The following is a 26,756-nucleotide window of genomic DNA, read 5'->3' as shown; positions in this document are numbered from 1 at the left end:
CATTTCAGTTTCATGTTTATATTTCAATGGTCGCATTATTCAGAATAATAAATCTATTGCTAATTTTGGGGCCTCTTAAGGCAACAAAACTTTTTTTTTTTTTAAATAAATCCGTTCTGTAGTATTAGATAATACTATCTGCATTTTATTAACTCCTAAATGCCAATTTTAATGATTTGTTTAATGTATTGAGAATCCTTTGTTTCTTACAGCAACCATTCGTAAAGTCATATCCACTTCCGCTTTTGAAACATGCCCCTTTTTGAGCTCTGCCTTTGGCAACAAAGTATCACAAACAGGTTGCTGTGTTCCAAACAGCAGACTGTCTATTGCTCTGGAAGCTGTAACACTAATGTGTTACACTTAGTATTATAATGTTACATATCAGCTTCAGCATTTCACTGACTGCAGTGTAGAGTCAGAAGGCAGACATTTTGTTAGTCACACAATCATGATTGTTACAGATTAATAACAGAAGCGACAAATGATTGCCAGCTTAGGTAAGAATATAGAATGATACATTCTCACATGCTTTATATATACAAATAAGAAAGAAAGGTGGGAATATAGTATTGCTGCTTTTTAAACTTGACATTGCTTAGAGCCTCTGAAGGTCAAAGTCAGGCCCTGCACTGAGCAAAATCTGAGTGAAGTTCATTGATAGATACACTGAAGCATATTTCCCTGCATCTCTTAGCATAAATGTATCATGGCCCTTTAATTCTGTATTTCTCAATCACAGTAAATAGGAAGTTGTGTGTAATGTCAATAGGAAATGTTTGGAAGGAGTTAAGCAATGCACATATTAGGAGGTGTATCAAATGATATGTCTATCAGTATATGCCCTTCTTCTTAGTGTCAACATACTCCTGATTTCTGTGGGGGCGTAAACCTCCCTGGATCACACTCTTCCTCAAATGTAACAAACACAGATAAGAAACCTCCTACATATGAGGCAGTGACAAGCAGACTCTTTAAAAAAAATGCAATGTGCCAAAACACACATATCTCTGAATTAATACATAGAGGCCTGTATCTGTCCTGCCAGCAGCATTAGTCAGACTGAATGGTTGTGTAACATACAATATGCATTTTCTCCAACAAAAAATGATGGCCAGAAACATATCAATGTAAATGAAATATTGGTCAAAGCTTTAAGCAACATTATCTACATTATTCATTGGCAGTGTTCCTTGGTGCATTTGTAAAACAATATCCAGCAGAATGTAACATCATTAGAATGATTCAATGCTTTGCTCAAAAAAAAATATCTCCATGTCTGACTCAGCTCCTTTTAAACTTTTCAATCCATCTGACTCTATGAAACTAAGATTTGTAACCAGTAGCACACAAATTGAATTCTTTGAACTTTCTGACAATGTTACAATTTGCAGTGTATACTGGTGTTCAACTTCTTAAGTGTGCAAGTGAAAACATAAAACGTTAACTAAGTAGAAACAGAGATACATTTGTTTGTTTTGTAAGGTTTATATTATTTATTATATACTGAGATTGAAGATATAGTTGTGAGAGGGGAAAAAAACTACTAATAAATAAATTACTGTTTATTTCATATATGAAGAAGTTATTCTGCAGTCTTGCAAAATTATTAAACTAACTAGACATAGGGTCATATGTATCAATACAAAAGTGGTGCAATTTTAGGGTAAAAGATCTACATTATACATGCATCAAAGGGGAAAAAATCCCATTCAAATCAATATGATTTTTTTTTATACATAGTGCGATTGCTCTGCCCTAGAATTGGTCATCTTGCTTTACTACATATGCCCTGATGTTTTGGACAGTCATGGCTAAGATAATACTCACACTCTGCTACGTATGTAAGTCACAAACAAAACGTTTTCTTTGTGCAATAAGAGCTGCTTGTAATTTAAACCAGCGTTTTGAATACCAGTACTTCTATATATTATAGGGTGTTAAGGGATATCATGAACAGCTTTGCTCTGTGGCAGTGCAGATTTCTCCAAAGTGTACCAAGAACAAGCTGCTCAGAAATGCAAACAGAAAAGGTTTTAATGTTTAAACTGCTTGAAATGTTGCTATTAGGCATTAAAATGTGTATTTTAACGTATTTGCAGACAATGAAATAAATAAATACATGTTCCGTTATTATCCATACATATTTTCTTTCTATATTGATTTACTACAAATTGCAGAATTGTTATTTTCTTATCTTTTTAAGAATGTAATAAAAATGCTCACACTATAGCAAAAAATGTATATGCAACAAAGCTGTATTTCTTATAATAAAAAACATTTCTATGCCACTGCTTGCCATTTATTTAGCTTTAATGCAGTCTTGGTGCTTTCACAAGCACCGTAAAAATGGTATCTAGATAATAAACACATTTGTATAAGTGACCCTCTGAATCACGCCACATAAAACACATTGAGCTAACCAAGGTGTGACATGCCACTAACTCCTTGTACCAAAAAGAGGTTTCCTGCAATCCAGAGAATAAAACACGAACACATGTGGGCTGATCCAAATAGCTAGCTGGATGGTCACCTAGCCATCAGATCTGCATTGGTAAATGGGACCAGACCTTAATTCCCCTGCTGCTGGTGGTGCTGTTGTGCTGTTGTGTTTTTGTGCTGTTCAGCATTTGTATAGTTCTAGTGCTCGCAATTATTTGTCCCAGTAGTGTATATAAACGTTGCATTTGCGCCAGTAATGGCTCTGTTCAATTCTGCGGTTATACTACTCCCCTATACATACTATTTAAAGCACATCGTGAAAGTTGGTTGCATTCATCATTAGATCAGTTGCTCAGTATATTACATTTATTGCACAACTGAAAAGTCTTTAGTTATATAACATATGTTATACAATAAATATTGTAAAGTAGTGATGTTAAATTGCTGAACTCATTGGTCATATACTTTTGTACGCATACTTTTTACCCAGTATAAATTCATTTTCCTAACAAATAGTTCTTCAAATTGTCACCACTCTGTAGGCTCCACCTACTTCACTGTGTCAACGTTTTCTCTTCAGTTTAGTAGTGTTCAGACAAATCATATTGTGAATACATATGTATGCATATCTATGCATGTTTTAAATATAGTTATTTATATGTGCTACTATTTGTGCAGTGAGAAATACTATATATATATATATATATATATATATATATATATATATATATATATAATATACATGTAGCAGAACGGTATCATCTATTTATATATATATATATATATATATATATATATATATATATATATATATATATATATATATATATATATATATATATATAATACAGAATAGACTTTAGAGTCTTTATGTATCTGAGAACCTTTAATTGTATATATTGGACTGTGTATATATAAATATATATATATACACAGTCCAATATATACAATTAAAGGTTCTCAAATACATAAAGACTCTAAAGTCTGTTCTGCATAAAAAAAAAAATATATACATATATATAGTTAAGTTAGGGTGGGTAAAAAAGTGACATAACCCCTCCACAGCAAAGCATATGGGTTTTCTGGCTATGCATCTTAACCCTGGCTGTGCTTAAAGCTGTGACCATGCAGCAAGTTTAAGCCTATAGGGAACCATGTTAAAAATGGTTTGAAGCAAAAGGTGACACAGTGTGTCCATTTGCATGTCATTTCCCAGAATCCGTTGCTGCAGTGGAAGTGCTGGGTGCTGGGTGATAATGGTGAAAGGCGGGGTTGCAGACCTGTCTAAGACATGTAAATGAGCATACAGGAATATTTCCATTTGCTATATATATATTTATATATATACTGTATATACTGTATTTCTCACTGCACAAATAGTAGAACATATAAATAACTATATTTAAAACATGTATATATATATATATATATATATATATATATATATATATATATATATATATATATATATATATATATATATATATATTGACATATTCTTCAAGTGACTGACAATAATAAACTAGAGATGATTTTCATTCCTTCTCCAATTAAAGGATATTTCATTTTCAAATTATCCTGTGACTATCATTACTTACAGAATCCTGGGAATGTGCAGTGCAATATATACTATTTAGAATTTTGGAGTACATACAAACTCTGAAATCTGCACTGCATCTAAATAATTTACATTTGTCCTTGAACAAATGATGGAATGTATTAATAACCATTTGATTACATTCCTGCATTAAATGGCCTCATATAAATGTATTTAGTTAACATTTGTATAACGAATTACATTATTTCTTGGTTTGGTAGATTACGTTGAAACTACACATATACCAAATTTACAAAATCTCTTTTAAGTATCTATATTCCAATTAAATAAATTATGAGCTGCTGGTAAGATCCCTATAATCTTAGCAATTTTGTTCCCATCGTATATCTCTTTATCGTTAACAATGACATAGCTTAATGCTATCTCTTTATACCTGCTGGGTTTAGAGCCTTTCAAACAACACCCTGTGTTCCTGACAGAAGGAAATAAACAGCATCTTTTACTCATGACTGCAAAGTTATATATAGGAGGGGGGGGGGGGGGATTATTTGCTGATTTATTAAAATATCGGTATTTTGTTTATTTTTTAATCCCCGGAGAGATATTGTAAAATTGTCAATCAATATCCCGTATGCTGTAAAATGTATGAGTAAAATCAGTTTTTTATATTTGTATTTGCCATATCGTGCATATGTTATATCACTTTGTGAGTGAACTGTATAAATGCGGGTTAAAATCATTTCTAAACTATAGACCTTCAACACATACAAACGCCAGCCTTGTAATATGTTTATGATATGCATGTAACACTAGGGAATAGGGATATAGATGTCTGTGTGGAGAAGTTAGTCAGGTAAATGTTACAAGTACTGAGTTTTAATCTGCACTACAAGGTATGAAACTATAGGAACATTTTGGAACATAATGACTTCAGGTACTAGGGCAGTCTATTTCTGCCCTTGTGGAAGATTAACATTAACCAGTATATGTGCAGTCACACTTCTATAGCATCTTGGTGGGATGGTATAACTGTATTTGATTTATGTATTTGGACTCCAACTAAAGATCAGATGTTAAGACCGATGAATTAGACTAATTGGTCACCGATACTTTTGTTTTCTGTTAGCATGATTGACAATTATTAAACGTATACTGCATTTAATTGTATACTTCTCCTCAGTTAACACAACAAGATCTCCTCTAATCATGCCAGATTAAGTGCTGTTTTTCTACAATCACCGCATACTGTTAACTAGTAATTTAAGTATGTGCAATCCAAGTATGTTCAATCTAGGGTTTCTTTTCATTTGAAGAGATCCAGATAGAGCTACTGTTTGTACAATCGCATTAACGCTGTGTGCCTTATGAGTGAGGGTTACCAATACAATCCTTTGTCACCAGAAAAGCAGCAATGCCTGAGTGTGTGTATTTGTTGTTCTGTGTGTGAAGTTTTGGAGGAGTGGTGACTCCGGGCCCTTCACTTCCAGGCATGGCAGATCCTTTAGCTGTGGGCATTAAGAGAGTCTCTTTAGGCTGATCCCAAAGATAGATAAGGAGCCGCCGAGTCACCAGCTCTGTCTAGACTTCGGACCTCACAAGTCAAACTTGTTTGGATTAGTCTTCAAGATCTACCAACCTGATCAGCCTCCTGTAGGAAGGGAAAAGACACAAGCTAACACCCTATGTTCCTCTTCCGAGGGGCTGGATTACTTCTGCAAAGCTAAAGGTCCGAAGGTTTAGGATGAAGACATTGCATCTGTAGGTAAAAAAATAGAAAAAGAAAGAAGAAGTTTGATGACAGCATCACTTGAATTAAAGTGAGCCTGGATTATGGGAATATTATGGGTATACATTACTGAGACTATGGAGAGGACTAAAATATGGGGGGAGGGAAGACCATGGTTGCAACTCATTGTCAAAGATTTATGTGGCTCCTCCAATATATATTAAAAAGACTCCTTATTAATGTTGTTGATGCAATCAAATTAACCCCCTTCATCCTACAGAGACATGGATTTCAAACATGATATAAAGTCCCCTTTGTTATGTTTAGCAGAGATGATGTCAGAATCTTTAGAGCAAAATAAGCAGTGTTTATAGAAACCAATAAAACATCTGCAATTTAATCTAATAAAGCTGTGTGCAGAATTAAGATTATTTAAGACGTTTAGTATCTGCGTGCAATAAAGGACAATGTTGTCTAAATTCACACAATAATATAATTAGTATAGCATTACATAAATCATAATTATGGTCTAACAATGACCAAGCTCGAATTTGTGGGCTGGGCAAAAAAAAGTAAACAATACACCATCATAAACAGGAAAAATAGCCTTTCCAGACCCATCATCAACACACACATAAAGCTCCTTCCTTCTCTCTTGAACTTCTCTGTCTACACTTCAGAGGTCTCTGGGAGGTGCAGATAGATTCTCCATTAGAGTCTGAGACATTGTTAGCTGTTAAGTTTATGTTTGTGGCGCCTCAGCTCAAACACTGTCATTCAGTGGCTTGCACTGTTATCAAGAAAACAACAATCAGAAACAATCAGTAAACAGGATCCACTTCCAGCTCCTTTTACTAACTTCTAGCAGCTTAGTTTAATAACTCAACACACAGCAGAGGTTAAATCCTGAGAACGTATTAAAAAAAAAAAAGTATTTAAAAGAGAGACTATCGTTTACATTTTAATTAAGAAAGAACTGTACAAGACCGCAGAGATAGCAACATAACCCAAACATTATTTAATCACTGTTTTCAGCCCCTCGGTGAATGCTAATTTAGAACGAGAGCACAAGAGAGCACGAAAAAAAAATGTGCTCAAAAATGATACTTACTGTTGAGATTTCACAGGTCTCTTTAATACAAAGCATACACAGCGCAGTGTTGTCTCCACATTCAGGATTTGGGGGGAGTTTTTTTTGGATTGGCTGGATATTTGCTAATAAAAAAAAAATGACCAATGAATAATTTTACTCAAGAAGATAAAATACTGTACACATTTTTCTTCGTGGGAAAGGACCGTTAGTGTTGAAAACTAGATCTAGCTACGACATGTTAACCCCTTCAAAAAGCAGTCAAGTCTGTGGTCTAATAATCTTTATCAGCATTTACCATTATTTAGTGATATAGGGGACTAGCTGCTGAAGTCTTCCGGTTGCACAACTGGGTCAAATCAAGTGCTCAAAACAGCAACGTATTAATTCACATTGAAAGCAACGGGAGCTACTGTACACTTGGTACAGTTATTTTGGCCTGCCTTTGCCCCAGTTATGCAGCTGAAACCTCAGTAAATGTACACTGTATAGAGTACAGTTTGAACTTCTTTCAAGCTTCTTTAATATAGGACTTACATAATACTACGGGATGGTAGATGCGTTAGACATGTTATTCTGACAATTATTATTATTATTATTTTTTACTGATTATGCATGTGGAATATACTAAAGGGGGGGGGGGGGCAGTAAAAAGAAAAGGAAATAAATAATGTATAAAAAGGAAATACATTCTAAATAGTATAATTCAATAATAAATGCATGCCAAGATATAACAGACCAATTCAACTACATCACTAGAAACTAGCGTTAGTAGTTCTGTTCTGTTATTATTAACAGAGAAACCAAGACAAAAGATGAATACTGAACACAAGATGATATGAAATGGACAAATTAGCGCTATCAATAGAGAAAAAAATAGGAAATTAGATTTGTTTATAATGTATGCAATATCTTAAAAAACAAACCATAGAAAGTATATGTGATGTTAATCAGTATTGCAATCAATGTAACATTTTCTTATATCACAACCCTGAAAATACAATTTCATTTGTAACCCATGCAGGAGTGAATGTATGAAATGATGTCCTGCTCTCTAGAAAGGCTGTATGTGTTGTGATTATTTGCTAGTTTAATTAAGCATTATAGTTTAGTCTGAAATGAAATTATAAATCCAACTGTCTTTCTGATAACATAATAGAATAACTATATTAACCAAATATGCCAATTTTCGGGGTATATTTCAAAATATGCGAAATTCAAAACTACACATTTAAGAGGTCTCGCTAATTTGGTTGAATGTTAGGATAGAGGTTTGTAAAGAGACGGGAAAAGGTGACTATTTCTAGTGTGACAAGATAATGGTCATATTAAAGGAACAATCTGTAATCCACTCGACTAGGAATTACTCCAAAATATGAAAACTGTGCTAACACTTAGATATTAGTTTCTAACCCTGCAACTTGATTACAGTTCTTGTCAGGCCTTAACCACAAACATTTCAAAGTAAATAGGTTTAGTGAGTCTACATTTACTCATCTTAAAAGCTGTGCAATTTGGGAGGTTAAAACTACTTGTGAAAAGCAGGTGGATTTGAGAGCATTTGTTACCCTAGTAGCTGGCAGCAAAGTTTAAGTCTCACTAATTCCCTTTGCTTACATATCTTGAAATAAACCATAGGACAGAAGGGGCAACAGCTTGAAAATTATAATGGGAAATCCAATTATACTTTCTGTTTCTGTTCAAAACGCTTTCACTACAGTCAATGTCCACCTCAGATACAAAGAGAGAAAGAGCAATAGGGAAGTGTCACGAAAACATAAATATTAGTCTACGTTTTTTTTTATTTAAGTAACACCCAGTTTAAACTCTGCTCCTAGCAATCAGTGGAAGGTAAATAATGCAGAGTTCTTCAATAGCCTGATAGCAGACACTCAGAGAAATAATGGTCATACCTGACTTGCTAAGTAAAGCGAGTATTCTACCATGAGCTAATGCTCTCAATGCAGGTCACATCAACAAATAACACATCTGTATACGAGGTCATCCTTTTTCTTTCAAAATACATATTTAGAAGACATGGTAAAGAATCCGTTGCATCGCTATATATTTCTGTATGGTTTAATGCATGATTAGATGTTCAGTGGTTACATACTCAGACTTGTAAAGGTTGTGTAGCAAAGTTTACCAGGTGTAATATTGGTTTCTCTATCACATAGTAAGATGAATTAAAGAATAAAATCCCGTTGCAATAAACTGATTTGTTCTGTTCCATAATCTCCTGCTGTCTTTATAACAGGAATAGGGTATAACATACTGTTTCTGTTATCTTGTAGACTTGATACTTTTTAAAACACCAGTATTGCACTAATTTTCACCACTGAAACTTAAATACATAAAACTCAAGGTCTGGGACATGAACTACTTAATACGTATGTACTAAATTACAAGTACAAATAAAAAGCAAATACCCGATTACTTCAATAGTTCCGTTTTCCTTTTCAAGTCAAGACTAGTGAACAAACCCTGAACTTGCATTTCTAAATATGGCGCTTTTATTTCACAGAATATTTCATGGAAAAAGACAAAACACATAGAAGTAGACATATAATTCAGAGACCACGATACAGCCTTTTTTCTTTGTTTTTTTTTCTTTTTTTTTACTTCAGCAAACAAAAAATATAGTCAAATAACATGAAAAGTGGCAAGTCTTCCGACAATAAATAATAAATTACTTTATAATTTTTGCAATACAAGAGCAAACAAAATGTTTCCTTTTTTCTCTTTATTCCCAGAGAGAAACAGTCGTTTTAACCAATAACTATACACATCTTTGGGGGGACAGTTCTTGGACGGACAAGAATCACACACAATCCAGAGACGCTTGTGGCAAATAGAGGTATACCTTGTTGTTGCAATGCTTCCTAGAGTTGTTTGGAGAAAAAAAAAAGCATTTTGGAAAAAAAAAGAAACTTTTTAAAGCAGTGTCTTTAGTTGCTTTTGGACTGCATGAGAAAGACAGAGAGGGAGTACGGATCTCAAAAACAGTTACATGCTATGAGAGACCTGGCTTTAAAGAACTCCCCTTGTTGGAGTCAATTTAAAACATTGCAAACCAATGCAGAAAAGCTCCACCTTTAATCCTGCAATGATCCTTCCAGTCATTGTCCATTTAGCTGGGGCTATAGTCTGAGTTGGCTTCAAACTCTTTGGAGCTCCTGTTTGGCAAGGCAATGATGAAGTGATGTTAAATAGATAAGCAGCACCACCATTGGGATTAAGATGGACTCTGGTATCTCTTGATCTCGGTCTGTAGAAATGTGCTGAGGGGAAATTGATTAATGCTATTTTTGAGATCCACAGATAGAAATCCTCTACGTCCTATTTTTTTCTTGTCTGTCGTTTTTTTTTTTAATTCTTGTAATACTCCAACGATCATTTGGATATTGTTTATGTCGTTCAATTCTAGTAAGATCCCATGATTGTCTTCACAGTGTTGCTACCATACCATCTCCTCATTAGATGGGCTCCGTGCACTTGGTGGAGTTTCCTGTATGCTATGTTTGCATCAGCTGGGTCATTAAATACTTTGTTGAAGTCCAAGCGTATATTCTTCCCACTTTTCCAATAGGGAAAACAATTGAGTTCATGCTCCTCATGCCTCGATGGGACTGGCTACCATGCTGTTGGGGGTGTCGGGGAGTTGGGAGGACATTGATGCCACTTCACTTCCGGTGGAATTGGATCCCGGTCCTCCTTCTGAAAAATTAACCTGTGAGAAACAGGTCTTCAATTAGAAGCAGAACAAAAGAAAAAAAAAAGTGTGAAATGAATTTATAGACAAACATTTCAAAATGCAACCAAAAAGGTATCTACTCAAATGTGGATTCGTTGTAATTAATAATAGCATGGAAATACAATGTTGAAAAAAAAATACAATTTTACCACTGGCTGCTACCAGTCCAAGTATAATATGAAACTATAAATTAATTTGCCATCAAGAGCATCATATTTTCCCACAGCTACTGAAACTATGTAATTTGGGTTTTAATTATCATTATTATATATACTAGTATAGTGACTATAGAATTTAGTTTATGATTGCTGGAAAATATATGTGTTTAGCATGGATTACATTACATTTTGTAAAAAAAAAAACAATGTATTCTAGATCACAATAATTGCAAGTGCTTGTAAAAGATGAAAGATCAGGCACATTTTAGGTAGAAATACCGTTTTGTTTTTGTTTCCATTATTAATGTTTAACTGTACCATAACCTGATTTTCTAAATGTTTTAGAATATTTCTACACTCATTTGCACTTATTTTTGGTGCTGGCTCAGGAGCGATGTACCATTAGATCTTACAAGTTTTACGAATAATTTTTTTTTTTTTTTTTTTTAAATAGGACATCAATTAGGACATTTGACAAAAAAATACAATCTATATATCTGTTTGCAAACTGAGCATTTACCAGCTGCTGAAAAGCCGGCTGATCTATATCACTCTGCAAGGCGAAGTCACTCAGGACTTTCCAAGGAGGCTGGTAACTTTGCACCTCTACCGAATTAGCTTGTAATCCACCGTCATGTCTTTCCGGACTAGAAGCCACCATAGGGGTCCCTGTCATCCCTTGAATATTCTGGAGGAAAAAAAAAGATCATGACGGGTTAATGCATTTTGATTATTACAATGCCAGGAAATCACAATGCAAACAGTCTAAATAGTTACAGGTAGATTGATTTCAGTGAAATACACTATACCCCCTGATTTCAAAACTGTTCTGTAATTGGAAAATATTGCTTCACCTCTGTATGAGTTATTGTGATTATGGTTGCATGAACTTGATTAAACCTTTTTTTTTTTTTTTTTTTAATAAACTGCACCACATTATATTTGTCTTCCACATCGTGGTGAAAATCAGATGCTTAACATAAAAACGAGCATATGTGTGGTAGTTAACTAGTTATTCCGGAGACAGCCTGCTGGCTTAAGCAGTTGAATGAAGGAATAATTTGACAGAAAGCAATAACCTCTTATAGCATTGCGGGAGAGACCAAACCTTAGCTGGGAAGTTCAGGATCACGGATATGTATGAAAGTTTACATAATAGCCAGCGGTGATTATATTAATTAGTGAGCACACTCCAAAACAATAATTAAAAAAAAAAAAAGACAATCTACCCGACAGATAGAGCTATGTACCGTATGACAGATCACTCAAACCTCCCAATGCCTTTGACATATAGCTCCCAGCTATTGCAAAGCACACAATGCAGAAGCAGGGAAACAATGCATTCAGCTTTTTAATGTGGAGCGATACATACAGTGCTAAAGATCCACAATACTTTTGCTTAAACCAACGTTTTGAAGTTCAACTAAGAACAATACAAAACTGGTCAGTAAAAGTGAGAAATAATAAAATCTAGGAAGACACAGAAATGCATACCGTTTTGTTAAACTTTTTGTAATATTGGCCGTTTTTATTTATTTATTAGCATTGAACATATATTTGTAAATCATACACCAAGCGCTCCTTGTGCAATTGAAACACATGCAACGATAATAACAATATCATGTAAGGACACACATCTACCTGCGTGTAAGTTATTTGTTTCATAAATAGGTACATCATTCATATTCTATAACTCTGATTCCATTAGCAAATTCATGAACGAGTCTCCCAAATAACAGAATTTGCACAAAAACGTTGTTTTTTTTTGCTTTGATCATTTTAATTACTCTAAATTGCGACGTGAAACGGTTTGCTTCATACAAAATAAAACCAGCAAATACATTTTAACAGTGTTTGCATTTAAAGTATAAGAAAGGGGGGGGGGGGGAGAAAGAAAAATTGTATTTTTTTTTTATAAAAACAGATTTTATAATTGCTCAGGACATGTCTCGACTTACAGATTTGTCGTTTGGTTGTTGCTGTTGAAGTTGCTTCATCAAGATGCTCCTTTTTTTGTCCTTGCATCGCTTGTTTTGAAACCAGACCCTGATGACCCTGGGACTGAGGCCAGTCATTTCCACGAGTTGCTCCTTCATGAGGGCGTCGGGTCTGGGGTTGGCAGCATAGCAGGTCCTCAAGGTGTGAAGCTGTTTCTCATTAAGAACTGTCCGGACCCGGGTGGTCTTCTCTGGCTGCTTGTGGACGTGGGGTCTAAGGGCTGGTTGCCTGGCAGAAATGGGCTCTGCTGCAGAATAAATGGACGAACAGAATAAGATTCTTTATGATCTCACAAGAACTGAAAATACTGTTCACATGGTATCCAAGAATTGTTACATTCCAAGGACATAAAAAGTCTGGAAATAAACGATATTCAATTAACCATATGGTATTTCTTGCAGTAAAGAGAAAATATAGCATTTCTGTATATATACACAAAATATATATAAAATAATAATAATTATTATTATGTATTTATTTATCTCTTCACTGTATTTAAACCTATATTTTGATTTATTAAATTAGCAAATAAATGAGCTAACAACTACTAGAATATAATAGTGAAGAAGTAATACTTAGAGCAAGGTGACTGTGATCTTAGAAATTAACATTTGCAAAGCAAATAAGACATCAATAACAGGACTAACCAGCAGTTTCAATCTACAGCTACGGTATTAGTCATAATTGGTACAGCAGGATATAAAAACACAATAAAAAGATAAACACCCTTTCTCCTAAATATTGTGTTAAGCTGATAAGATACAACAATAAACCCTGTGCAGTGGTGCAAACGCGTTTGTTTCCAAATATGTGGTTACAGTGTAAGCTTTACTGTTTGCAAAAGAAATAACCAGATACCAAGACACTGTGTATATTAACTGCAACTCTTTCATTAGAACACTGTCAAATATGCTCTGTATACTTACTAGGCTCAGGTACTTTAAAGGTATGGAAAAGATTATGTTTCCCCCCAGGTATTATGCAGGCTTGTCATCCGAAGCCAGTTCAATATGGATAAATGTATCCGATCTCTGTGCAATTAGTCATAAATGGACTGGAAAATTTCCTTTAGAATTATGGCAACAAGTTTATCCAAACTTTGCCATGTGATCCTTGTGGTTTGTTTCAGTGCTTACAAGGGGGGAACAGAGTTAAAATTACTGATCTACTCCCGGGTAATGTGTGGTAGCAGAATGATTAGGTCTCTCAGATGTAGTGTAAAGTTACAACATCCAATCTAAAATGAAATTCTCATCAAATCACAAGAAATGTTTGAAAACTGCAGGATCACTTTAGCTGGCAATTACTGAAGATTAGCTTGTTGACAGTTTTAAATTCCGTCTAAGTGTCTGCCTTCATTTCCTAAATGTATCTTTATTGAGGAGTTTGCCTGACAAAATAGCCCCCCCCCCCCACCCAAAAAAAAATATTCTTCTCCAAAGATTTTAAATAATGTTATTGATGTGTTGCCGAAGGCAAATAATAGTTCGAACTGTTTTTTTTTATACTTTATCCTGATCCAGCAAAAAAAAAAGAGAAAAAAAAGCTACCTACATGGCAGGACAAGTGGCTATGACAGTTCTCTGAGGCCTTCTCTCTGACCCTCCTTTGTAAGCAAAGATGTTGCGTTAACCCCTTCAGGGCTTCTCAAGGTGTTGTAGCACTGCCCAGCAAGCGAGACACATGGGGTTTGATATTAAAAACAATTTAATTGGGAAATATTCGTTTTTAGTAAATGACTCTATGGGCCATGAATTCATTTTACTAAATGGGAATACTTTTGAAAAGTATAAATTCTGATCTGTTTTTAGGGGGTATTTTCATCCAGATAAATCGCGGTTTTGGGTGAACAATTGTAGCCTAATTAAATGAGTAAAATATCAACAGACATATCCAACCACTGAAATGCACAGCCCTATGAGAGAGGTCAGCAGCAGCAGACACTGTATTGTCTCTTCTCTCCAAGGAGGCTCCTGCATGTCTTGTGACAGGCAGCATTGTAATGTCATGTAATGTAATCCTGATCTGTCCCTGGGACTGCTGCTGCTGGTGTGAGGAAGTACCTGCCATCTGCAGAGGTCTGGCAGGGTGGAGGGGGCTGAGAGAGTCGCTGGCCCCGAGGCTGGCCCTTTCCACCACGTCGTGATCTGCCCGGCAGAAGAGACCATCCTCCCGCAGAGCGAACTCGTCCCCGGGGATGAGCTGGCGGCTGCAGGCCACGCATCGGAAACACTCGATGTGATACACCTTGGAGCGGGCTCTCATCACAAAGTCATTCTTACTGAAGCCGATGTTACATTTCGCACACTTGATCCCATACAACCTGCACGGCGGGGCCAGGGACAGGAGGGAAGGGCACAGAGAGAGAGAGAGAGAGAGAGAGAAAACTAAGGATCAAGTCACAGGCACTGGTCACACAAGACCCTATATATCCATGTGGCTCCTTGGAAGTCCTTGTTCCTTATCTCTGCTTGCTCACACAGAGCCTATCTGTATTTATTTAGCTATTTTCTGTGCAAAAACCGATTGCATTTAATCTGGTTCAGACAGAATGATCACAGCTTCCACTACTCTGAACACCCTGTCCTGTCTACTTTGCAAAGCGGAAAAAAGCACCTACCCAACAGCATATGACAGCGAGTCTATTCAACCTATATCCATGCCCTCATTGGGCTAGGTCACAATAACAATAACGTTTTATGCACATATTAGATTTATTAGCAATCGCTTGATGCAATTTTTTCCTAAGATTCTGGTGAGATAAAGAGTGCAATGTTGTCACTACAAATATTTACTTCCTATCTTTAGCAGATCTGTTTATAAAGATAACATCCACAACTTCAGCAATATGTCTGACAACCAAGTGGGTTTACCACACAGAAAAATGAAAGCCCACCCCCTCTTTGAATAAAGCTGTTCGGGCCCTAGCTCTTCAAACCTTTTCTTCAACTTAAGTCTTGATTTATGATAAAGAAAACTAACATTTATTTTGTGCTACATGACATGTGATCCCCATATCATATCCATCTCCTGTTTATCTAAAGATAATATAATACACCTTATACATTAAGTTTGCATTATATTAATTAATAATCCAAATCTTTTATTTGTATCACTTTAGCTGCATGTAAAGCAACGTTTTGCTAAATCCAAGGGCGGGTAAAATGAGGTTTATATTTAAAGATAATATATGTAAGAACGTTATATAACTCACTGTAAACAAATATTACACTGGGTTATTCTGTTCATTAAATGTAGTCAAATCACACACACGCTTATTTTATACTATACTATATATATATATATATATATATAGTATATAGTATATAGATACTATAGATATATAGATATATATATATTGTCATATGTTTGTTTTCATATTAAATACATTTGTAGAAATAAGTACAATTGCACAAATGACAAACAGGATATAGTTTTTAAAAATAAATGAAAGGCCGTTTGGCTTATATACATTCATACAAAATATTACTGGTGTTATATGGTTTAGCACGGCTAATTTAATGCAAGTATATCTTTGTTGTTTGATGGTTTATTGTATGAAACGGCTATTTTTTAATTCTTCAAATTGTTCTTTTAAAAAAAAATAAAAAAAAATAAATATATATATATATATATATATATATATATATATATATTTATTTAATAAGGCCAGAGTCTGTTCTTTTTAAAACCCAAGTTACTTGTTTAATTTAAGGGGTGACAGTTGTGAGACAACACATAAAGGGGAATAATATACAGGATGAATAATACCCAAAGTTTTCCTTAGGTGTCTGTAGTGTCAGAATTGGCAACTGTCACAGTTTATCAGTTACCAGATTTTAATGCGAGGAAGGAAGCAGCAGTTCCATTATCTAAATATCCCAATTGTTCGCAGGCAGATGATGGGCAATTTGATCTGTTTTGTCTAGTTCATCAGCAGAGATAAGATAAGAATGGAAGACAATAATACAACAGTACAGAGCCATTTTTTTAAAGATTAAATGTCATTGATTTTATCAGAATTGCATCATTTTTTTTATCATTGCATATCATAGCAACCTGTCTAAATGATTGAATATCATTAAATATTGATTCCACTAAATATTGATTTCTACTATTTGTTATAAATATAATATATATATATAATGTGATTAAATATATATATTTGTGTGTATGTGTGTATTGTATTCTTTATGAATCAATATGAGACACACACACAAGTATATAACTTTTATGTAATACAAAAAGCAACAAAGCCTAACCCTGTATCTGTTTTTACAATATGGCAACATCCAATTCTCAAAAAACTTTTACACCTCCAAATATTGTACCTAGTTAAAATATCATTTGACAATAGTAGGCACATCTTATTTTTTTGTATTTTTTTTAAATGCAACACATGTGTATACAAGAAGAGTTTAATAAAGCAACGCCCTGACAATAAAATGGTGAAATGTAAAAAGATTTGGAATAAAGGATGTTGTAAATGGCGTACCTGATATAGTCTCTTTTACAGTAGGTTTTACCATCCCTAACAAAGCACGTACAGGTCTCGTCCAAATACTGATTACACTCTGCACATTTCAAACACGCTGCATGCCATTCCAAATCCGGAGAAACCCTCAGAATATACTGATCGTGAATCTGATTGCCGCAACCAACACATAGGGAAATCAGACGTTTTTCTGCAATGAAAATAAATACATGATTGACTAACCGTTTACTCTCCTACAGAGATAAACACACTTTTAGTGTCGTTCCCTTATAGGGCGTACACTGGGAGGCTGTGTGTGTGTGTTTGGTTTTAAGACAAAAAAAAAAGTATATCCCACTTTTTTTAGATGGTAATTGATGTGTGTGCCATCAAAACCTTGACTCATTTAAAAGGAGGCGGACCATGTGGTAAATGAAGACTGGGATTGTCAGTATGCACTGCAAATGTCTTGTGTGTGTGTGTGTGTGTGTGTGCATATATGTGTGTGTGTGTGTGTGTGTGTGTGTGTATGTGTGTATATATATATATATATATATATATATATATATATATATATATATATATATATATATATATAAAAGGCAATATGCTACTGGGGTTATGCATGACAGTATTTAAGTGAAATGATAGAATTTGGAATATAAATGTTCATATGCTCTTGTTCCTTGCAATGATTGCTGTCAGATATAATACAGCCCCAGAAATTGGCAGCAAGATCACACACCATTTCAGTTGTCACTTGCTTTCAATTGAAGCGATGACTATAACTCCTAGGTCTTCCATGCAAAGCAGACCCACTGAAGGATACAATCTTCTCCAATAGGAAACGCACCATATTCCAAAAATAATAATTTGGGGCTGTGTGGTATTTAAACTCCAGCACTTCAGCAGTGATGGATCAGAGCTTAATGGAAAGAGGCTACAATCCACAGTAATCATGCATTCGCTGTGACACCAATGCAACTTTGTAAGCTGAAAGTTCACAAATACAGCTCTACAACTGGCCATGCAAGGTACAGTATATTAGCACATTCATGAGAACAAGGAAGAAAAGGCTGCTTACTTTTTGGTGGGTCTCCCATGTCTCCCATATCTGTAAGAGGGTGTAATGTCCACAGTGAAATGGTGTCAGCTTGGTTTACCCCCACCCCCCTCCCCCCACCCCCAATACAATGAAATAGTTATGGAGTGTGCAATATTAAAGCCAACGTTGCGAGGTTGAGAGGTGCTGCTGCTGTGCTGCACTCTTCCTGCTGCTGATCAGTCCAGTTTTCTCAGTGTGGGGCAGTGGAGGAGACGCTGCAGTGTCGGAGTCAGTGCTGATCGGGCACTCTCTTCCTTATCTCTCTTTTACTCAAACTTCTCCTGCTCCAACTCAGCTCCATCTCCATTGGTCTGACGCAAAGCGCGGCGACGTCACCGCTGCCCCCCCACCCACCCCCCCACAAGCTGATTGGCTGAGCCGCGGTAGCGAGCAGCTGTTCTTATGATCACATTTCAGGTCCTGCAGCCCCAGTGCTGCGAGCCATTCCCCAGCCCCAGTCCCCCGCGCGAGCCATTCCCCAGCCCCAGTCCCCCGTTGCGAGCCATTCCCCAGCCCAAGCCCCCGCGCGTGCCATTTCCTAGCCCCAGTCCCCAGCGCGAGCCATTCCCCAGCCCCAGTCCCCCGTTGCGAGCCATTCCCCAGCCCAAGCCCCCGCGCGTGCCATTTCCTAGCCCCAGTCCCCAGCGCGAGCCATTCCCCAACCCCAGTCCCCCGTTGGGAGCCATTCCCCAGCCCCAGTCCCTCGCCCGAGCCATTCCCCAGCCCCTCGCGCGAGCCATTCCCCAGCCCCTCGCGCGAGCCATTCCCCAGCCCCAGTCCCTCGCGCGAGCCATTCCCCAGCCCCTCGCACGAGCCATTCCCCAGCCCCAGTCCCTCGCGCGAGCCATTCCCTAGCCCCAGTCCCTCGCGCGAACCATTCCCCATCCGCGCGAGTCATTCCCCAGCCCCCCGCGCGAGCCATTCCCCAGCCCCAGTCCCTCGCGCGAGCCATTCCCCAGCCCCTCGCACGAGCCATTCCCCAGCCCCAGTCCCTCGCGCGAGCCATTCCCTAGCCCCAGTCCCTCGCGCGAGCCATTCCCCATCCGCGCGAGTCATTCCCCAGCCCCCCGCGCGAGCCATTCCCCAGCCCCCCGCGCGAGCCATTCCCCAGCCCCCCGCGCGAGCCATTCCCCAGTCCCCCGCGCGATCCATTCCCCAGTCCCCCGCGCGAGCCATTCCCCAGTCCCCCCGCGCGAGCCATTCCCGAGCCCCAGTCCCCGCGAGCCATTCCCCAGCCCCGCGAGCCATTCCCGAGCCCCAGTGCTGCTCCACACAGATTCATGTGCAGCATTCCTTGCGCCCTCAACGCGCAGCTCAGCCTCACACCGCAGCCCATGCAATCATTATATGATGTTTTATTTGTGTATTATTTGCACACCCTCCTCCCCTTTCGCTGGATCCGTTAGTTTTTTGTTTTATTGCATGCAGATCTGCACAATGTTATACCGTTTCTTCTTCTTATTATTATTATTATTATTTGTTTCTTCTCACAATGGGATACGGTTATTATTACAGCGATGGATTAACACGAATAAAGTTTGTTTGCCAGATGAAATGTGACCCGTTTGTACAGTATTGGGATGTGATCTCTTGGCCTTTCTTTCATGTCAGGGTTTTTTGTTTTGTTTTCTAACGTTTCCCTTTTTTATATGCATAAATATACTGTACAGAATATTCCTCCCCATCTATGCAAAAAAATAAAATAAAATTGTGATTGTTGTGGAATAAATTAAAAAAGAGTCAGTTTCACATACTTTATTCTAATGATATCTTTTACATGCGTCTTAGTAAACATGTTATATCAATACATGTGTGTCTGTGTGTGTGTGTGTGTGATCCTTTAAATGCAGATTCATGACATTGTCATTGTGGGTTTTAGGCCACGAAACGCTTCCGTCTTATTTGTTCTATAGACAATAGAGGTGACCTCTTAAGCATTTGTTTGCTTAAGATTTTCACAGTCGATAATTATCCTTGTTCAAATGCTAAAATAACCCACAAATATATAATAATGTCGCAAATACATCACACTGTTATTGCAAGCAGAAAATAGGCACGTCAATTTCACAATTTGTAATCGTTATTTTAAATAGAGCTAAACTACATAAGTGTGAAAATCCGAAACTGCATAAGTGAGAAAATCCATTGTATTATCTCTGTATTTGCTTAGAACACTGGATGCATTGGGGTCATTTCTTGCTGGAAATTGGTATTGATATAACACATTCAATAATATCAGCTAGAAGATCCATAGTGTAAACTTAGTACAATAATACAATTTTGAAAAGCAATGGATAATAATCCGAAACATGGAAATATGTTAAATGATCATTTATATAGTGAAAGTTCTAAATATATGTACAATTTGGGGAGAACTATAGGGTTCCCTTGGTATTATAAATATATAACGCCATGCTCTTTTTAAGAAACAGTTTATACATTTTCACAGTGATGTTTAAGAATCTGTAGAATTTCGCTTTTATTCCAATACGATAAACATGTTTAAGCAGACATTTCCAATATAGGGAATATGATGGGCGAATGAAGTCCTTTTTTAGGTGTTTTAGCTCTGTGAACCAATAGGCAAGGCAGGAGAGAAGGACTTGAATGTGAAAATTAGATAGACTTATTGCTGATGCTAGCAGTTTAAATCAGAAAGAAAAAAACATGCCTGTTGCTTGTCTAAAACCCTTAATGAACAATTTCAATATAATCATCCACAACAATGCACTGTGTATAATGTAAACAAAATAGTATAATGAAGAACAAATTATATACTGGGAACAATTCATTCAAGTAATTGCCAACAGGCGTAGTAATGTAATTATTTAAAAAAAAAAACGTGAGATTAATTGTACGATATATGATATTATTTTCACACAATGTTGTGTAGTAAAGTTAACCGTAACAAAAATGTATTTTATATTATCGCAATTTAATAAAACTTGCTATCACTTTGTGATTAACTTTCTGTTCGCATTTCTACCATCACTGCATATTATATGCATAAATATATTGTACAGAATATTCCTCCACATCTATGCAAAAAAAAAAAACTTAAAATTGTGATTGTTGAGGAATAAATCAAGCAGTGATTAACAATTTAGACAATATTTGCAGGATTGGGTCACAACAGCGACCTCTTGTGTTCACATTGGAAATGAGCCAATTATTTTATTGCAAACATGCTTTCTGGCCTTTGTGTGTACTGCTATTTATTTAGTAATTTCTAGCATTGTTTTAATGTGATAAAATATATGTATTTTGAGAGATCAGTAACGACTACGATGATAGTACCTATAATATAAAGTCTCACTTTCAGAAATGTTTTTCACATGCTATACCTGTGTTATAAAGGATAACACTTCAGAAGGCTGTTAGAGGCATTTTTACATCAGCTTTGTATTGTCCCCTAATTCATTTTAGAGATGTTGTATTATTATATTCGTTTTAGAGCTGTTGTATTATTATATTCATTTTAGAGCTGATATATATTATATATGTACAATTACCATAAAAGATACAACATTAAAATAAAAACATGTGTTACTTAAACACCCCTTTTCCTTCAACTTCAGAATCAATTCTCAAACATCCTGTCCCAGCGTTGACTACTTTGACTTTCCTCTGAATTCCTTTTAGCATAATGCTCACTCCAAAACTTACCCTGTGGACAAAATATCCAATGGTTTCCTTGAGATCTGCAATAAAGGCGTTCTACAGGAATGACATTAGTTTTTAGAACCTGGTTCACAAGGGCAAGTTTTTTTTTTCAATGGGTTTGGCAGTGGTGATTGTGTTTTTAAGCTTGATCTTTGTAAATTATGTACTTTACAAGAGAGAGAGAGGGAGAGCGAGAGAGAGACCTGTCTCCGCCCCAACATGCTGAGATTGGGAAGGAAAAGGAGGGCTTTGATCAAGCTTTTGCTATGCTACTGATTTGCTGATTCGCGTTCCTGGGAAGGCGAAGCTCTATATTTAGCTGGAATCAGACTTGGGTTTGAGGGAGTGGAATAATAAGTGGGACTGCCCGTTTCAATGATGAAGGTATTTAGAGAGCACAAAGGTCCTTGGAGGACTTATTCTTTTTATGATATGATCACTATACACTTGACTGAATGGACATAAAAGGGAATTTCTACCTGCTTTATTTCCCGCTCAGGAAAATAGAATTGCTAATTCTTTGCATGTGTGTTGTTCTCCTTCTTTTGTTCCTGCTTCGGACTTCTGTCTATGGGTATATGGATATTTCAGCAATCAATATCTCTCACTACACACAGGGGTCACATGAGATGCACGTTATAACCCCCACCGATTACCTGTGTATTCCCAAGAAGGGTCTTGCTGCCGGTTTAACTAGTGCACCTTTTGCAATATATATATATATATATATATATATATATATATATATATATATATATATATATATATATGTATATGTATATGTATATGTATATGTATATGTATATGTATATGTAAATCAAAATTTATATATATATATATATATATATATATATATATATATATATATATATAAATTTTGATTTGGCTGATTATATAACGGTTTTTATGTTTAACTTTTCTTCAAATATCACTAACGTAAAAAACTCGACTGAGCAAATAAATGCAGCGGTAAACATGCTAGTGTGGTAGTGTGGTCAATTTGAATTACAATACTCAATTAAAACACGTATATTTACACACACAAACACACACACACACACCATGTATCCCATCCGTACTGAATCGTTTTATATATTTATATGTTTGTGCATTGCTAAACAGTTATCCAAACGACCCGAAAGACACCGGGGCATTATTTGTTAGCTTCTGAATCTGAGATATGAATTATTTGGTGCATGTAACAGTAAACATATACAAAGTGTACTAGAAAGGTTTCTGTAATATGAAAATATCAATGCGATCAATCATTTGGTGCATTAGATATTCAGGAGAGTAGGACTTGAATGTGAAAAGGTGTTCGATCTTTCATCTTCAAGACCTGACTCATGAATGTTCAGAAGAAATGGACCACATCAGCATTAAATATTTCCAAACACAAGAGTGAGTGTCAGTGGGGCTTTGCAAACCTCCAGCTATTGCTTCATTGACACAATATGTGTTATTAAATTGTGGTACCACTTACAGAAACAAAATCCTGTTCCTACTGGAACCATCTGACAGCATTAAATCTATCACTAAACAGGAGGCTCTAGAAGCTCCAGATTTACTCCTGGCAGAAATGGGAAATCTATGAAAGAGGACTTTTCTTATTTCAAATGTCTAGTAAAGAACAAGTTTCCATGCGAAAAAAAATTATTACAAAAATACAATGGGCATAATCTACTGCTAGTACAAAGTATGTGATATATTGCCATGATGGTAAATGTATGTGAATAGTTAGAATGTTAATACTTAAATATTAGTTACATTTAGTCTCATTATATTATACATTTAAAAGTGAAAACATATTCTTAAAGGCAAATTTTGTAATGTCACCATGGGTGGTTTCTGAGACAGTAAACAATCTTTAACGCACAAAATCCCAGAGTTTTGCGTTTCTCACAGTCACTTTTATCCTCTTTTATACCAATGTAATCGAGTAATCTGAAACACCATGGAATATAGAAAAATAATTTATAGAGTACTAACAGTGTATTATAGAATTGATATAAGCCTGCAGTATATGTTGTATAAGTTAACACCAGAAAGGTTTCCCTCAATTATTCAAAATTCATCACTTTTAAGCAACAGATCTCCAGCAGATAATATATGTTTTATAGCATTTTGATCATTCTACCAATTTCGTTTTTTTGTATTTAAGCAAGAAGAATTATAATTTTTCTTCATGATTTTTTTAATAAGTGTTTAACTCTTTATACTAACTTAACTCCTTTTCATCTGCACATATACAGTACAGGTTGCCATTAGCTACCAAACTTTGCTTTCTAGTCATTACTTTATGCAAATTTGGCAATTGTTTAAAAATAATATTAATCAGACTTCGGTGTCTTCAATCTGGTGAGTAATGTTACTTCAAACTTGTTTTATTCTTCTAACATAAACAGAAGATTGGCAGCGTTAAATAGTAAGACGGTACCACATGCAATAGTATTATAACCCTAAAAGAGGGCATATCATGAGCTGTGATCAATTCTACACCGCGCAACATTTACAGCTGCTGAATGAAAGTTGTATCTCTTCAGCTATATTATTTACCTAAAACAGAATTTATTTCACACATATGTATACAGCATTTTTGTATGTATGAAAGGGTAGATCACTGGGGACATCTCTCCCGACTCCCGACACACTACTTTTAAAAGCACACAAGTTGAGCCAGTTAAAAGGAAAAGAAAACCGCATATATAAAACATAGACCGTAATTTACAGCTAGTAAGGCTAAGAGGTACACTAAAAAAACATCTGCTTTGTTGCACAAATAGAGAAGTACAGTAGAGGTCTATTAAAAAACAAACAGAGATTTAAAATATACTATAGTGCCCTCACCTTGTACATTACCCCACCTCTGAAATGTAGCTTTATTTTCATTTTTTCATTTTTTTTCTCTCTCTCTCTCTCTCTCTCTCTCTCTCTCTCTCTCTCTCTCTCTCTCTCTCTCTCTCTCTCTCTCTCTCTCTCTCTCTCTCTCTCTCTCTCTCTCTCTCTCTCTCTCTCTCTCTCTCTCTCTCTCTCTCTCTCTCTCTCTCTCTCTCTCTCTCTCTCTCTCTCTCTCTCTCTCTCTCTCTCTCTCTCTCTCTCTCTCTCTCTCTCTCTCTCTCTCCATACATACTGTATGTTATATAAAATAATCTTCCAGCACCTTGATAAAAACAAATATGACACTGTATTCAATCGCAAAGCAAACTAAGTTGCACCACCTTTCTCTAAGAGATATTTTTATGGCCACAGCTTTTTCTACTCAATAAGAAACAAATTTATAGGAAACCAAAAGTCTAAAAATAGTTTATGTTTCAAATGCTTTCTATATTAATGTAGCTACTGTACAGTGCTAGAGCAGTCTGCATGTTATTGTGCATAAGGAAATACATGCACATCAACTTCTAGAAGTAGAAATGTTTCTTTTTCGTACATCATTATATATGTATGAAAATGTCACAATTTCACAATTTCCTGGAAGATTTTCTTTTACTGTTTTATAAAGGCTATAGCACAAATAAATATGTTTGTTTGCAGAAAAGAGTCTACGTGACAAACAAATATACAAATAACATATAGTTCATCAACAAACACAGAGAGGATACATACCTTTCCAAACAGTGGATAGTGTAAGACATGAGTGGAGGGATCCCCCCCTCACACCAGTAGCAGTAGCAGCCATGTGTCAAATGTCCTTTCTCTCATCTCTATCACCAATTCCTCTTTTGCAATTGCATTTCCGGCATCTTTCATATATATTTGTAATTCAGTCCTAAGGAAATTTCTTAGGCAGATTACAAAAAATATTACAATCTTTTAAAGAAGCTAAGGGCAAAGATTAGCTTGATAAGTTGTTGAATCCATAGAATCAGGTATCTACTATTGTGTACTGTATCTTCATACTTTATCCTGTTTTAGGGTCTGTGATGCAGGCTGGCTTCCAAGTCTTGAAACCAGGTTGTAGGACAGTATGCCAGAGCCTAGTACAGGGAAACAGTGTCCAAGAATTGACACACATTTACCAAAATGTTATGTAGCGCATGTTCCACCCCCTCCCCCCCCCTCACCCCCCCCCCCCTCTGGGAGATTATGGCTAGGCTACTGCTAGGTGTAGTGCTGTTTACCTGCTAGGTACAGGAGAGATGAGTTTCCTGCGATGGTGTGTGGGTACAGGGCAAACTTTTAGGGATCCTCCTGGTTCTTTCTTTCTTGGTGCCAACGCCTCCATACATAGAGGGCTTTAGCAAGGCTGAAGGGGGTCCCCACAATGACAGTCCTTACTTTTAATACCTCCCTCAATACAGACTGCTGCAGAGCCAGAAGTATAAATGAGGATAGTCTTTATTACAGCAGCCACTGCTGGTGTTGGTACAGCGTATGCTCCAATTGATAAGGTAATCAATGGCTTCTGGATGGTACTGGCCTGCAGGTAATGGTGAGGCCTCTCTGCGGTAGATTAATGACTCAGCCCATGAGGGACTGAGCACATGTCTCACTCCCAGCCAGGAGGAGACGAGGAGCTCCTACCCCATGAAGGGATAGTCTCAAACCCCAATCACTAACTGAAGGACCCACACCTAAGGGGCTGAACTTCATTCTATAATTTAGGCACTTCCTTCCTGTAGCTCAGAGGGAGGGCCCAGTATATGCACCACCACTCATGTCACTCAGGAAGTCAGCATGAGGATGGGGGAAACCCCATAGTACAGCCTGTCACTGTCTGTGTTTTACTAGAACTTACATGACAGGGAAGGTAGAGAGATAGCTGGACCAGCCACCGCTATGCTTACT

The 26,756-nt window shown here is 36.5% G+C and overlaps 1 protein-coding gene across 5 annotated transcripts; it reads right to left on the bottom strand.

Moving 5' to 3' along the window:
• Positions 1 to 4,662: 4,662 nt before the first annotated feature.
• On the bottom strand, positions 4,663 to 26,509 carry ISL1 (ISL LIM homeobox 1). Of its 5 annotated transcripts, XR_012799546.1 has the most exons (9): positions 26,090 to 26,509; positions 25,575 to 25,945; positions 17,222 to 17,411; positions 14,790 to 15,049; positions 12,687 to 12,973; positions 11,249 to 11,416; positions 9,680 to 10,561; positions 6,838 to 6,941; positions 4,663 to 5,756 (listed from the first exon to the last, which is right to left on the bottom strand). XR_012799546.1 is itself a non-coding variant. In XM_075589061.1 (7 exons), exons 2-7 carry the CDS (start codon positions 25,645 to 25,647, stop codon positions 10,430 to 10,432), a joined length of 1,110 nt encoding a protein of 369 aa, XP_075445176.1. In that variant the 5' UTR covers positions 25,648 to 25,945; positions 26,090 to 26,509; the 3' UTR covers positions 8,039 to 10,429. The 5 variants fall into 5 exon arrangements, 4 of the variants coding, with proteins under 4 accessions (XP_075445176.1, XP_075445182.1, XP_075445184.1 ...); XM_075589061.1 differs by lacking the exons at positions 4,663 to 5,756; positions 6,838 to 6,941 and having other exon boundaries at positions 8,039 to 10,561; XM_075589067.1 differs by lacking the exons at positions 4,663 to 5,756; positions 6,838 to 6,941 and having other exon boundaries at positions 8,040 to 10,546.
• Positions 26,510 to 26,756: the final 247 nt, after the last annotated feature.

Source organism: Ascaphus truei, chromosome 1, assembly GCF_040206685.1.
Source record: "Ascaphus truei isolate aAscTru1 chromosome 1, aAscTru1.hap1, whole genome shotgun sequence".
NCBI classification, from domain to species: Eukaryota; Metazoa; Chordata; class Amphibia; order Anura; family Ascaphidae; genus Ascaphus; species Ascaphus truei.
Note: the sequence above shows the minus strand (reverse complement) of the source record. Positions and strands in the feature narration are given on the sequence as shown.

Coding starts and splice junctions, on each gene's coding strand:
- ISL1 (XM_075589061.1), bottom strand. CDS start 25,647: ATGGCTGCTACTGCTACTGGTGTGAGGGGGGGATCCCTCCACTCATGT. Junction 17,412..25,574: donor ACTATCCACTGTTTGGAAAG/GTATGTATCCTC, acceptor TTTTCATTGCAG/AAAAACGTCTGATTTCCCTA. Junction 12,974..14,789: donor CAGACCTCTGCAGATGGCAG/GTACTTCCTCAC, acceptor TTTATTCTGCAG/CAGAGCCCATTTCTGCCAGG.